Source organism: Rattus norvegicus, chromosome 10 (genome assembly GCF_021556685.1).
Source record: "Rattus norvegicus strain SHRSP/BbbUtx chromosome 10, alternate assembly SHRSP_T2T, whole genome shotgun sequence".
NCBI lineage: Eukaryota > Metazoa > Chordata > Mammalia > Rodentia > Muridae > Rattus > Rattus norvegicus.
The window spans coordinates 93288020-93302527 of NC_141543.1; the positions used below are offsets into that span (position 1 = coordinate 93288020).

General features: G+C 51.0%; 1 protein-coding gene across 8 annotated transcripts; it reads left to right on the plus strand.

Annotated features, from left to right (window-relative positions):
• The first annotated feature begins 528 nt into the window (after positions 1-528).
• Positions 529-14301, plus strand: Cd300lg (Cd300 molecule-like family member G). 8 transcript variants are annotated; one of them, NM_001430261.1, is given in 9 exon segments: positions 543-636; positions 1838-2170; positions 4718-4849; positions 5462-5795; positions 7223-7338; positions 9060-9112; positions 12136-12243; positions 12737-13294; positions 13417-14300. In NM_001430261.1, coding segments are annotated over 8 exon segments (1233 nt in total). In that variant the 5' UTR covers positions 543-593; the 3' UTR covers positions 12851-13294; positions 13417-14300.
• The last annotated feature ends 207 nt before the right edge of the window (positions 14302-14508 follow it).

Here is a 14508-nt window from a genome sequence, read left to right on the forward strand (position 1 = left end):
GTGCACAGACATGCAGGGAAAACATCCATGCACATAAAAAATAAATAAAATAAAAGTAATAATGTTAAATCAAAATTCTAAAAATAGAAAATACCTTTAAACATATTATAAGTGATTTACTACTCAACAAATATGCTCCCATATTTAGTACTTTAATATTCAGATCCAGGGGCAGGTCCAAAAACTAATAACTTCCCAAACAGAGAAGTATTTGGGGATATCAGTAATAACTGATAGCTCCAGGGCTTTTGATTCTTATAGTAACAGTGTCAGGTTATGCACACCTCTGGGAATTCATAATAGGAGGAAAAACAATATATCTGAGGTTCCCAAAGGCCATGATGCAAGTTTTCTCATCAGAGTCTGAGACCCCTGACTAGGGGCTGGACTTTGTGCGGGTCTGCAGGCTGTGGTAACTGGCACTGAGCAGCAGGGGGGACAGGGTAAAGAGAAAAGCAGAAGGACCTCCAAGGCGGAGCTGAACACCGTGGCCCGCCCCCACCCCTCCCTTCCTGGTTCCATCCTGGCAGAAGCTAAAACTCAGAAGAGCTCCCAACTGCAGGCGTCTGCTCCCGCAGTGTCCAGCACCCACCATGCGGCCTCTGGTCCTGCTGTGGGGCTGCCTGGTGCTCCCAGGTGAGGGGGGACGGAGGTGGCTGGGATGGAGGGGCATAGAGATGCAGGCTTGAGCTCAATCTTGTGGTCTGTAGTTACTCTTTGCCTCTACACCGTGAGGATATGGGGGTAGTGGTGGGATATTTCCCTATTTCACTCCAGGCGACCGTCTTCAGCCCAGCATCCCTGAGCCCAGCACTTGCTATCTTTGCACTCAGACCCAGGCTCTTTCTGTGGGGTCCCTGGCTCTGCAGGTGTAAATGGAGCTAACTTGATTGGATTCCTGCTAAGTCTGCTTTTTCTTTCTTTGCTTTAATTTTTTTCTTGCTCTACTTTTTAATTTTATTTGTGTGTGTGTGTGTATGTAAGAGAGTGTGTTTGATATATGTATGTATATAATATATATGTATACACACATACACACAAATAAATATACATACACATACACATCTAAATATTTATAAAATGTGCATTTATTGCAAGAGGGCAAAGGGCTGGACAGTAACCAGTCTGTCACCCACAGTGAAGCTTTCTTTATTTTTATAATTTTGATCTTTTCTTCCTGTCTGGCAGTGCTTGGAGGAGGGGTGGAACCTGGGCCCTGGAGCATGCTAAATGAATGCTTTGCCGCTAAGCTTACATCCCCAGCCCTCTCTCCACTCTATACCTCAGACAGACTCCCTTGAACTTGCTCTGAGTCCAGGTAGCTGGGATCTGCCCCACCAGGCTGGGCTCATCAGAGCGCATCTTATAACTGACATTGGTTGCTCAGTTGACCCCATTTGCTTAGTTTTCCTTAATAATATATAAAATTAACTCATGTGTTTTTTAGGGGTTTTTTTTGTTACATGGATTTATCATGTGCGTGTGCACATATGAACATGCATTAGTTTATGAATGCTGTAGTGCTCGTGAGGAGGGGGTAGTACATAACTTTGGGAGTCTGTTCTCTCCTTCCTGAGGACTGAACTCAGGTTGTCAGACTTAGCAGCAAGGACCTCGACCCCTTGAGCCATCTGGCCAGCCTGGCTTGTGTCTCTTAAACAACGCGTCTGTTCTAGGGTTTCTCAGAGGAAGGGAGAACCTCGGGGTTTTATGGGGCTGCCCAAGATGTTCTAACAGGAAAGCCTCCCTTCCTCCCCATGAAATAAGAACTTCTTCTGTTCTTGGCCTGGTACTTGGAGCCGTGGAAATACTGTCTCCATTCATGCTGCGTTTCCAGGTTATGAAGCCCTGACGGGCCCAAAGGAGATCAGTGGATTTGAGGGTGACACTGTGTCCCTGCGGTGTACCTATAAGAAGGAGATGAAGGTGCACAGGAAGTATTGGTGCCGGCAGGGTGGCATCCTGTTGTCCCGCTGCGGTGACACTGTCTACACGAATCAGGACCAGGAGGTGACTCGAGGCAAGATGTCCATCCGAGACAGCCTCCAAGACCTCTGGGTGACAGTGACCATGAGAGACCTTACCCTGAAGGATTCCGGGAAGTACTGGTGCGGGATTGACAGACTGGGCCGTGATGAGTCTTTTGAGGTCAAACTCATTGTCTTTCCAGGTAATGAACGACTCTCTTTCCCCTGCCTGGGTGTCAGGGGATAAAGAGGAGATAGGGGATGGGTGAGAGCATCTGAACCAGTGTCCCCATTACAGAAGGGGGACAGTCTTGGTACCAACGTCAGTGCCAATCTCACCAGGCTTATCCTGAACTTGGGGAGTCAGCAGGGACACCTGCTGAGCACTGGGGACAACTTTGAGATGAAGCCTCAGTGTGCCTCTGCTCGGGCAAGTCTGCCATTAGGATCTCATAGAGCAAAATGGAGCTGTAATTGTCATTCTTGGCTTAGACATGGGGGGGGAGCCTTCCATGGGATGGGGACAAGATGACCATCGCAGGGAGCAAGGAAAGTCCTGCTCATTCCCCTGTATCACAAATATTCCCATAGCCTCCTGAGGCCAGGCCAGCTATGGCTGTGTCCCGGGCCCGGCCTGCAGCGTCCCCTAACCATGCACTGGCCCCACCATGCGGATGGTCTCTGCCCAGTCTCAAGTCTGTGAGAGCTAGGTAGCTCTCCATACGACCACTTCACAAATGGGGCACAGAGACTCCAAGATGCTCAGCTTCTGGCCTACGGTTGAAGCAGGAAGAAGAGCAGGGATGATTCAAACCCAGATCACTGCTACCTTTGTCTCTCTTCAAAGGATAGGCCCAGGAGCCAGGAGCCATCCTAAGCCCAGGTCTGTCCTCAGAGCCCAGGTCTGTCCTCAGAGCCTGTTGTCTGTCACCAGTGGGTCTCTGTGACAATGTGTGGAAATAGAAGTAAAAGAATGGACAATAATAGTAATATCAATGCCTCAAGGAGACAGGGTGTGGCTCAAGGGTAGCGCATTAGCCTGGCGCGTGTGTGAGACCCAGGGTTCCAGCCCTAATGCCGTAGCAACAAAGCAATACTGGTGAGTGGTTTCTGTTCTTTGAAAGGTTCTCCAATCAATCCCCGCCCCCCACCAGTGCAAAATGGTCTAATTTTGATTAGCGCTGTCTTTATTTGATTTTTTAATTTATTTTACTCTTTAGATAGGTGGTTCAATTAGCATTGTCTTATTTTATTTTATTTTTCTATATTTTACCTTTTGTCTCACTGTGCAGCAGCCCTGGCTGTCCTAGATCTACAGAGATCTACCTGTCTCTGCCTCCTGAGTGCTGAGACTGCCCTACGCCACCACACCCAGCTTAGCGCTCTCTGGCTTTGAGACCCTTGTATCCGTCCCTGCCCTCAGCTCAGTCACAGTCACTTCTCTGTGAGTGACCCACACAGTCTCATCCTTCTCAGTCGGAGCTGGTTGGCTTCTAATGAGTTTATGCTAACAATGATGAGAGCTGTGTGGGTGGGTGCCCCACAGCCACTGGGGACACTGGTCTGCTGGAGCAAACACGTGAAGGAGTGTTGTCCTAAAGCAGACTCATGAAGGAACGTTTCACTGAAGCAGACACGGGTGAGAGGATGTCCTGCTAAAGCGAGCACGAGAAGGAACGCATGATGGATTCTTAACTAGCTAACGATACTGGGGTCCATAATGTTTATGGATTTCTACTTTGGTAGCAACACTCCAGCATTATTCCTACCTTCCAGTCATTTAACAACCAGCTCCCAGGTTTCCTGAAAAGCCAACAGTCCAGAGTGAAGCAGCTGCTTCCACAGCCAAGTGAGGCTGGGCACTCATACAATCACTTCCTTTATCCCTTATCTCCTGAGGCCCAAGGCAACGGAGAACCCGACTTGGAAACACTAAGTAAAAGCTTCCCTTTATTTACAGGAGATTTTTTTTTCAGCTTCTTAGGGAAAACAAAACCACTAGTGTCAGGCACAGCCTTAAAACAGAACTAGAGAGCAAGCCCGGAATGTCTAGGCTGGGTGTGGTCAGAAAGACTCGGGGCGCTGGCCCTTGAGAAATCCCAGCTCCGTAGGAGACCCTGCAAAGTCATAGTCTAGTCAAAGTGGGAACTTGGCCCCCTGGAGGCAAGCACAGGATGTTGGGGTACCCAAAGGAAAAGGTGAATTCTTCCATACTACTGGGGCTTAGCTTTTGAGTTCATGATGGAAAATGGAGGGGTCGGCGAGAGGCTTTAGGCAGAGTGTAAGCGACTGGTTTCACAGGGAGACAACATGGCAAAGGCACAGCGGTAGAAAGGGTGACCCTGAACACACAGCATCTCCGAGTGGCTCAGTGAGTCCCACACGGGGAAACCGGTAACTTTGACAAGATGACTTGAAGTCTGAGTCTCAAAGGCCTTGAGAGGCACGCTAAGTAAATAGATGGCATTTCAGCTCACGGCTGCTGGAGGACACTGACTGCCCCCACGCAAGAGGCGACAGGATCCAAGGTGGCACGAAGGGAGCAGGCTGGGGCAAGGGACACACAGTGTTCCAATGGGAGACGGGAGTGGACAGCAGGTGGGAAGGACCTGGGGACCACTGGGACCTGCCAATTATGGAGTCTGATTAGCTGGGAAGACACAAGGCTGGCGCCTCTGCTGGGGGGAAGGGGAGCTGCCTGCTGTGGCCATGTCTGCTTCCCCTGAGAGCAGCCTCTCCCTTTCCTCTAGGAAAAAGGGACAGTCCTGTCCCTACTGGCACCTGCTGTCCTTCTTCCCCCACCCCCTCCTTCCAGCCTCTTACACCTACAAGGAGACTGCAGCCCAAGGCAAAAGCCTGGCTGACTCAGCTCCCAGAACTGAGTGAGTCGATGCCTTTCCTGCCCCTTCCCTATTCCAGAAAACGCATAGCGAGGGCCACCCAGATGTTCCCAACAACCTCAGAAGCCACAGTGGTTCGGGGTCAAATGGGAATCAGCTACCCCTGAGCCCAAAGCTCTTCCTCTAGGATCTAGGGTGAGCCAGACCTCGGCCCTGACCTCAGACCTCAGCCCTGACCTCAGGCCCTGTCTTTGCTGCCTTTCCCTGACCAGTCTGTGGCAGCTGGAAGAGGTCAGTTCTTGCCGGAGAGTACGAGTCAGAAGGCGGGTGCTGGGCAGCATGGAGAACTTGCTCTTTGGTCAGAGAGGAGGTGACCTTGGCCTGGACTAAAGAGAGGACCAGGAAGGTGTCTATGGAGTGGTATAGAACAGGATCTTGGGGATAGGGTCCTCTCAAAGAAAAATAGATTATGCATCAAGTGCCTGACCCGGGTCTTCTTGATCAAAAGTGTCTCACCTAGGCCTCTGCTCGCCTCCTGGGGAGTGTTTTAGTTGAGGATATCCTGAGAGATTGGGAAGGTTCATGTCCAAAGGTCAGTCTGGGAGGGGGTCAAAGGTCAGGGAAAGTGCTGAAGCATTGCTTTTGGACTTGTAGCTTCTCCTGGTCTCCACCCGACAGTCGTCACCACCAAACAGGGGAAGACAAGGGTCAAAGCCCCTGTATTCACCGAGGCGGCCCCAGCCTGGTCTACAGGAACCTCCCAGGTTCCCTCAGGAATCTCTCCACATGCTGGGAGCTCTCCTCACACAGCAACCCCAGCCAGATCTGCAGGAACCTCCCAGGTTCCACCAGGAATCTCTCCATATGCAGGGAGGTCTCCTCACACAGCGACCTCTCCTCATGCAGGGAGCTCCCGCCCAGTCATCTGGCCACCCCTCACCACACCAAAGGACTCCAGGGCTGTAACCAGCAGCGTCTCCAAGTCAAGGTGAGTTCCGGGGACCCAAGGTCGCCCTTCAACTCTAACACTCTCTATTCTCTTCCCTCTAGACAGACACTTCCTCTTGTCCTGGCCATAGCCTGTGGCTCAGAGGGCAGATTTCAGGCCTCATTTGCATCCTGGGGACTCTTAAACAGCACCATTCCACCTTAGGAGCCAGCAGCCCTAGGCCATCTGAGGTGAAGGGTCCACCTTGGTCCCAGAACTCATCTTTCCTCCATCTCCAGGGCTTCTCTGTGTACTCTGCCCTTAACCCTGTGCTACATGACTTTCTTCACACAGCTGGATCCCAGCCTGCAGCAAAGGGTTCGGGGCTCTAACTCCCAGTTCCTGACCTGCAGGTCACTGCTAGCAGGTTCAGACCGTGCTAAAAGTGTCCTCTAGAGCTGGCACAGCTCCCCAGGCACAGCACCCACTGATGGGCTCTGAGACACTGGCCCCTGGTCCCTTCTGATCTCCTTGGGAGACTAGGGACCTGATTGGACCCCGAATCAGAGTACTGTGCTGCGGACAAACTGGTGCTGGTGACACCCGCCCACGGGGCCAGTGAATCCCCCTACATCTTGCCAGATGTAGACCTGCAGGTCTGTAATTCCAACTACTCGGAAGACTGGGGTAGGAAGATCCCAAGTTCAAGGCCAGGCTGGGTAACTTTGCGAGGTCTTGTCTAAAAGTAAAAAGTAGGTAGGGCTGGTAACATGGCTCAGCCAGTAAAAGTGCTTGCCATCCAAGCTTGGTGGCTCTGAGTTCAATCCCCAGAACCCACAAAAGGGTAGAGGGAGAGAATGGACTCCCCAAAGTTGTTCTCTTAACCTCAGCATGTGCATCCTGGCACACTCTCCTTCCCCCAATCACACACTCAATGCTAGTACTAATAAATTTTTTTTATTCAAAATAGAGGGCTATAAAAATAAGGTTCAATAGCAGAGTGCCTGCCCGACACGTATGAGATCCTAGGCTCAATTCCAACACCCCAGTTTTCCCAGTATAACATGGGACCATTTCTGTTTAATAAATTGTATAATTTAGCAGCAAATGTAGCTAGGTACTGGACTAATTTATTTTTAGTGGTAAGAGTATTTAGCTTGAGCTAGGTCTCTTTTGTAGCTCAGGCTATCCTCCAGATCCCTATGTAGCCAAGGATGGCCTTTAACTCCCGATCTGCCTGCCTTCACTTCCCAAATGCAAGGTTTACAATCAAGAGTAACCTCGCCTGCCTTTGTCAAGTCCCTTAAGTGTCAAGACCAGGGTTTGAACCCAGGAGGCCTGGATTTGGGGGTCTGAATACCCTTGCAGTCTTGGCCTGGTTGAATTAGATTTCAGGCTGGCTTTCTCATCCTATGCATGGGATTCAAGGACGTAGGTAGCTGATCGAGTAGCAAACAGCCAACAGGCTCCTTCCATCTTTCCTCCAGTGTGTCCATCCCCATGGTCCGCATAATGGCCCCAGTCCTGGTACTCTTGTCCCTGCTGCTGGCTGCAGGATTAATTGCCATTGGCAGCCACATGCTTCGGAGGCAGAGAAAGAAATGTAAGTGATTGAGGTGGGGGTGGAGTTGGGGAAAGGGGGTGGGGGGCTCATGGACACCTGTGCTACCTTATCAACATTGGTAAGACAAGCAGGGCTCAGTGGGTCTGTCTGACAACCTTGCTGTTCACTGGGCATAGTAGTGCACTCCTTTAATCTCAGCACTGGGGAGGCGGATGTAGGCAGATCTCTGAGTTTGAGGCCAGCCTGGTCTACCGAGTGAGTTCCAGGATAGCCGGGACTACGCAGAGAAACCCTGTCTTGAAAAACCAAACCAAACAAACAAGCAAACAACAGGCCAACCTAGCTGTGAGACAGTCAGCCCTGGGAAGGACAATTAAAATGGGGGAGTAGGAGTTTTCTAACAGGAAGTTAGAAAGAGCGGTGAAGGAAGCATATGCCCTCCTAGCACTTGGGAGGTGGAGGTGGGGGGTGTCAGGAGCTTAAGGCCAATCTTGGATACACAGTGAATTTAATACTAGCCTGGGATATCTGAGACTCTAAATAAATATATAAAGAAAAAAGAAAGAAAGAAGCAAACGGAACGAAAGAGCTAGCAGAGTTAATTTTTTAACAAAGTAGTTTACTTAATTCAACATACCTGTCATGTCATTTCAACATGGAACTAATATTCAGACATTAAAGAGGGCTGGAGAGATGGCTCAGTGGTTAAGAGCACTGACTGCTCTTCCAGAGGTCCTGAGTTCAAATCCCAGCAACCACATGGTGGCTCAAAACCATCTGTAATGGGATCTGATGTCATGCATCTGGCATGCAGGCATACATGTAGGCAGAATGCTGTGTATGTGGTGGTGGTGGTGGTGACTGATGATGAAGGAGGAGGAGGAAGAGGAGGAGGAGGAGGAGGAGGAAGAGGAGGAGGAGGAAGAGGAGGAGGAGGAGGAGGAGGAGGAGAAAAACAACAGTAATGAAAGCTGGACATTGCAGTTGTAAGCCTGTGGTCTCAGCTACCCAGACTGAGGATCAATCGTGTCAGAGAGCAAGCAGCCTCAGCAATACAGCCACACCCCATCTCAAAACCTCGATGGAACCTGAGGACCACACCACACCCTGCATTCTTTTTCCCATGTTGAGCCTTTGGAAGCTTAGGTATAACTTCAAGTGACCACATTCCAGTGCTGGGTGACAAGTGTGGCTCCTGTGCTGGGTGGCACAGGCCAAGCAAATCCATGTGGGTTGGCTGTTTCTTTGGTCTTCTGAAAAGGTACGTCGTGATGAGACCAAAGCTGGCCCCCTCATGGCTAGGAAGTAAAAGAAGACAGCGTCCCACAACCCCCTCAAAGACTCTCCCCAATAGCCCGAATATCTCTCCTAGATGCCACCTCTTAAAAGATTTACTGGGGTTGGGGATTTAGCTCAGTGGTAGAGCGCTTGCCTAGCAAGCTCAACGCCCTGGGTTCGGTCCTCGGCTCTGGAAAAAAAAAGTTTTACCACTTCTAAACATTGCCAAGTTGGGGACCAAGCATCTAACAGGACAGTTAAGATCCAAGCTGTCGATGTCCCTTGTGCATGTTCAAGAGGTGAACACAGTTTCCTTGAATAGATCACAAAAGCCAGCTCCTTCCTGCAGGGCTCCTTCCTGCTTCGAGGGCCTGCCAACTCTCTCTGGGAAGCCCTCTCACAACAGTGACGCAAACCTGTGCATTCTGTGAAGGGCTTAAGTTCCTCCTGGCCTCAAGGCTCTCTTTCTGGGTCTCTTTCAGCTTGGCTGGCCACAGAGACTCAGAAGAACGAGAAGGTCTACCTTGAAACCTCGGTAAGGACCCAGAGAGCCAAAGTCTGAGATCAACCCATCTGGGACTGAGGTCAGATTTCAGGGCCCATCTCTGTGCCCACCAGAGGCAAAGCTCACTCCCAGTCCTGAAGGGATCTGTGGGAGTCCCAGGAGCATACTTTTAGGGAGTGAGCTCCATACAGTATCTATCATCAGCCCTGATTCCCACCTGGCATCAGGCAGGGTCACAGATAACTATGTGGGCACCTTTCTACCAGGCGGTAACCTCCCCAGCCTGTTTAGAATCAGGGGACATCAGTACTGGAGCAAGAAAGGACCTGTGGATCCTGGGTCTGACAGTGACGTCAACTCTGAGCCCATTTCACCAGGCAGCAATGTTGGAGATTCGATCTCCCAGGTTCTATTTCCAATCCAACTGTTTAGGTCTGGGGCTAGGAACCCCACAACACACCAGAGTGCAAGAGTCCCTCAAACATGACTCCACTGTACGTTTACAAAAGAACACCCAGAGAGTATGTAGGGCTGACCCCCAACTCACAGGGCGGCACTCAGATTTCTCAATTCTTTTTAAAGATTTTATGTGTATGAGCGCTTTCTTTTAAAACAGATTTATTTTATTATTTATTTTATGTACGTGAGTTCGCTGTCACTCTCTTTGGACACACCAGAAGAGGGCATCCAGATGGTTGTGAGCCACCGTGTGGTTGCTAGGAACTGAACTCAAGACCTCTGGAAGAGCAGCCAGGGCTCTTAACCGATGAGCCATCTCTCCAGCCCACATATGAGCGGTTTGCCTGCATGTGTGTCTCTGCACAACATTTGTGCATGATCACATTTGGCCACCCAGACAAGAGTGTGGGTCCCCCGGAACTGGAGTCACAGACAGTTGTAAGCTAGGTTTGCTGGGAACCAAACCTAGGGCTCCTGCAAGAGCAGCCAGCGCCCTTGACCATTGTGCCATCTCTCCAGCTCCAGATTTCTCCATCCTTACCACTCAGAACATTGTTTCTGGTCCTCCAGCGGTCCTGAGAATATGTTGGCTTGACTGATCAAGGACCCAGCTATCAGTGGCACCCGCAAGGAGCCTGGGGAGATGGGGAACAGTACAGAGATCCCCGGGCCAGGCTTCCTGGGGAACCAAGCCCCCAAGTGTATCCTTGGCTGACCTCCAAAGGAAGAAAGGAATTTCCCAGGCCAGTCTCCCCCTTTCCCCCCCACGGGCAAGATTGTATTAATGAAAGAAAAATTCCACCTTGCCTCACCTGATGCCCTACTCAGATCCACTCAGCCACCGATGGGGCAGGCATTCCCACTCCTGCTCTTCTGTAAACATGGAGTCAGGAAAGTGGGGGTTATCATCTTCTTCCCTGGCGCCAGTAAGGACAAAAGGCTCCAGCCGAACCCCCCCCCCCCAAGGGGAGGGATGGGTGGGAACAGGCTCTACCTTGATTTAGGAAGCAGTTGTTTGTGTCTCAGGAAGTGGGACAAGGCCAACGGTGGCTAAGGGGAGTGAGGGAAAAGTCATGGGGGGCGGGATGTAGGACGGCCACCATAGGCCACCTTTGGAGCCTAGCTCTCTGCCTGTACCTTGGGAAAGGGGCTGGGGCTCAGGAAGACAGCCACAGCCAGGACTGTCTCCCCACTGCTACCACTCTGGGCAGGGCTGCTTCCAACCTGGGGCACCTGAGCTCCCCCTGCAGAGGTAGGTAGGGACAAGAAAGAGACCAGAGCAGCGGCCCCTTTCAGCGGAAGGACAGAAATGGGTTCCTCAAATGAAGGTCAGAGGCCACGGGTACCAGAACGGGGCCAGCTGAGGATGCGTGCTTTGTTTGATTTATTTCCCATTTGGCTTTCTGCAGTCTTTGGCAGAGGTCGGGGGGGGGGGGAGAGTAGGGGGGGTTGGGAATCTTCTTTGCACACATTCGCAACAAAGAAGGAAGGGGACACCAGGAACTAGATGCGCATGTGTGGTGCCTTGCTGTTCAAGGCAAGCCTGGGGCACTCATGACAGAGACAGAGGTATGGAAGGGCAGTGTGTATTTGATTCCTTGTCTTTTCTATTGGGGTAGGCTGTATTACTTCCTCCGTTTGATAGACACAGCCACAGAGACCGAGAGGCGGAATTCTATGCCCACAAGTAACCCAGCCTGAGAAAAGCAGAACTAGACCAAACTCTCCACAGTCTGTGAGGCTGGCTGCATAGCCCACATTGAAGCGTAAAGTTGGAGCAATCCAGTCATATGTGCGGCCCAAAGCTGATCCCCCCCAGACTCCAGAAGAACCAGCCTTCCTCCCTAAGCATGAGATAGCCACAGACCAAATGTCCCCTGTACTGTTTGTATTCGGTGAGTCTTTGAGGCCCATGAAAAAGACCAGACAGCCTGCCGTTCTCTCTGGTTACAAGCAAAGAAGTACCACCATTAAAACGAACCATTCCAGAAGCTCATGTTCACTGGGTGGGGAGACGCTGCCTGGAGAATGGGGACTGAATGTAGCTCGCTTGGTAGCGTCCTCCCGAAGGGCGCTTGCGTGAGGCAAGCCAGCATAAACTGGGTGCGGTGGTGCACAATCTGTAACACCAACACTGGACAAAGTAGAGACACGAGGACCGGAACTAAGTTCAAAGTCATCCTCAGCTACATGGGTTCAGAGCCACACTAGGATTCGTGAGACCCAGTCTCAGAAAACAAACAAAGCCAGGTATGGTGACACATGCCTTTAATCCCAGGATCCAAGAGAAACATGGATCTCTATGAGTTCAAGGCCAGCCAGTTCCAAACCAGTCAGGGTTATATATATTGAGGCCTTGCCTTTAAAAATATTGTTATCTGGATATTACGACCCTGAGGGGGGAAAAACATGTATTCTCATTTTATGGCCGAGGAAACTGAACTCCTGAGCGTTCGCAGCTTGCCAGGGGGACACCCACACAGGATGTTGTGTGACCACAGTACTGGGTCTTTCTCTCTGGCTATTCCAGGCCTGACGGACTCTAGACCATCTAGAATGGCCTGTTCCAAGTTCTGATCAAATCTTTCTTACAGTTGCCAGGAAATGGCTGGACCTCTGAAGACTCGATGATAGACCTTGCAGTGCCTCCCGAATGTCTCAGAAACCCCAACCCTTCTGCTGAGAAGCACAACCTCAGCCAGGTGTGAGCAGACTGGGCTCTGGGAGCCACCCACCTGACACCTCCGTGATAGTGAGGGCAAGGGAGGGAGGGCTCTTTCCTCAGCATCCTGTTCCCCAGCAGCTAACTTCCCACATCAGTCCGCCTAGCCTATCAAAGCCACATTCCTAGGTCATTTCACCACCCTCCGAATTTCACATTTCTCTTTTCCGTGTTCAGAAAACCCTTTAATAGCTTACTAGGTGTCAGTTTAAACAGCTCTCAGCTGAGTCAGGCATTGTGGCGCATGCTTGTAATCCCAATGTTTGGGAGTCTGTGGACCAAGGGAGGAACTGGGGGGTTGGGGGCGGGGGATGAGAAGCCAGACTACCTGGCTCAAAAAAGCATACCGCACGCGCAGAGGAGATGGGGCTGGGGAGGCTCTGCAGCGCCCCCTGCGGGTGACACTAGAAAAGCTAGCGCGAGACCTCCTTACCATCAGGTTCCGCTTTTCAACCTCACTGTCATCTCTCCAGTCTGCAGAGGAAGAGGCAGCCCCTTCCCTGGACGCCGAGGAGGACGTGGTGGTAGCCCCTCCCCTGCATATGTCTGCGGAGGAACTGGCCTTCTCCGAGTTCATCTCTGTGTAACTGCAGAATGCCCCATGGTCAGGCATTGTGAAGCTGAACGGCTGAAGTCGCATGAATTCTCGGGCTCTACTCACCATCCACAGCTCTGCCCACCTTCCTTCCGGTTCCCTCGCATGCCCTAGATGGAGAAGTGTCTGTGGACCCTGGAGCCCAGAATGGTACTTAGTTCCAGCCAGAGGCTGGGACCTCCCAGTATGTTCTAATCCCTGGGAAGAGTTCATGGGCATGGCTCTTCAGCAGGGCCTGGCAAGGGGCAAGGCTCCACAGGGGGCTGAGTTTGTGTGCGGTCCAGGAAAGTCCCTGAGTATGAGAGCCCAGCAACAGTCGTGCCTCCCATCCTCAACAGATCCCACCTTCACCTCCCTCCAATTCTCCTGCATCAGATGCTGTGAGGGAGAAACATCTATGTGTCTATGAAACTCCCGCATCCTGACCCTTTAGAAAATAATTAAGGGGCTGGGGATTTAGCTCAGTGGTAGAGCACTTACCTAGGAAGCACAAGGCCCTGGGTTCGGTCCCCAGCTCCGAAAAAAAGAACCAAAAAAAAAAAAAAAAAAAAAAAGAAAATAATTAAAATAGAACTCACCCAAACCATCTCTAGGGCAGGGCCCCGGACTCCATAGTTCTGACAGGTGACCCTGGGATTCCTACACTTGGGCCTGATGGGTCCTCAGCCCCTTCAAGCTGGAAATCTTCCTTCCTTCTCTCACTGTGGGTCTTCTATATGCTCCCTAGACCTCTGATCATGACAGTCCCAGTAGGAGCTTCCTGATGTGTCCCTGGTCTGGCACACTATGGTGACAGCCAGCTCAAGGCAGCCAGGGATTGGATGGTTTTCTATTCTCCTTCCTCAAGGCTCTGTATCCCTCGCTTTGGGAGGACATTGGAGGAAGACTCCTTATCATCCCTGCCCAGACTGGTTACTCCTCCATGGGGTCTGGAGGTTGGGAGAGAGGAAGGGGAGGGGGAGATGGAGGGGAGGGGGAGAGGAAGGGGGAAGAGGAGGAAAACAGAGTGGGAGGGAAGGAAGGAGGGGACAGGAAGACACTAGACTCTTACTAAGAATACTAAATCCAGGCCTGCTAAGTGAGGGAAAGACAGACTGACTCAACTATTTTTTTTCTTTTTCTATTTTGTTTTGAAAAATAAGAGGTTTGGAAGGGAGGTGTTCAGAATATAAAACAGAGAAATATAGGGAGAATACAAAAGAAGAGAGGGGCGATGTTTTTAGGATCATAATAACCTCACCAAGTCCTGTTGTCAGCTCTGACTGAGCTTGCAGGATCCCCTCCCCTCGCCTTCTTGAATTTGCAGATGCTTGGTTTACGGGGGGGGGGGGGGGGGGAGTCATCTCACTGCGCACAGCTCACTGCTCTCCCCATGCATTGTAAGCATCCCTCCATGTTCTACAAACCTCGTACAATAAACTTTCTCAGCTGCGTAGTATTTCAGCATATGGCTCTGCCTCAGTATACCAAACCAGTTCTCTGCCACTGGCTGTTTTAAATCTGCAGGCTGAATCTTAATGCAGGGGCTTTAACTGCTATTGGAAATCTCTAGAAGAATTTACATTCATGAAAACATGGCCCCGAGGAGGAGAATGTTTCTTCTTTTCATAACCTTTCCCCGTCCCTTTGCTTCTCCTCTGGCCTCCCCTC

Coding starts and splice junctions, on each gene's coding strand:
- Cd300lg (XM_087574257.1), top strand. CDS start 594: ATGCGGCCTCTGGTCCTGCTGTGGGGCTGCCTGGTGCTCCCAG. Junction 2,171..4,717: donor CAAACTCATTGTCTTTCCAG/GTAATGAACGAC, acceptor CCTTTCCTCTAG/GAAAAAGGGACAGTCCTGTC. Junction 12,244..12,736: donor AGAAGCACAACCTCAGCCAG/GTGTGAGCAGAC, acceptor TCATCTCTCCAG/TCTGCAGAGGAAGAGGCAGC.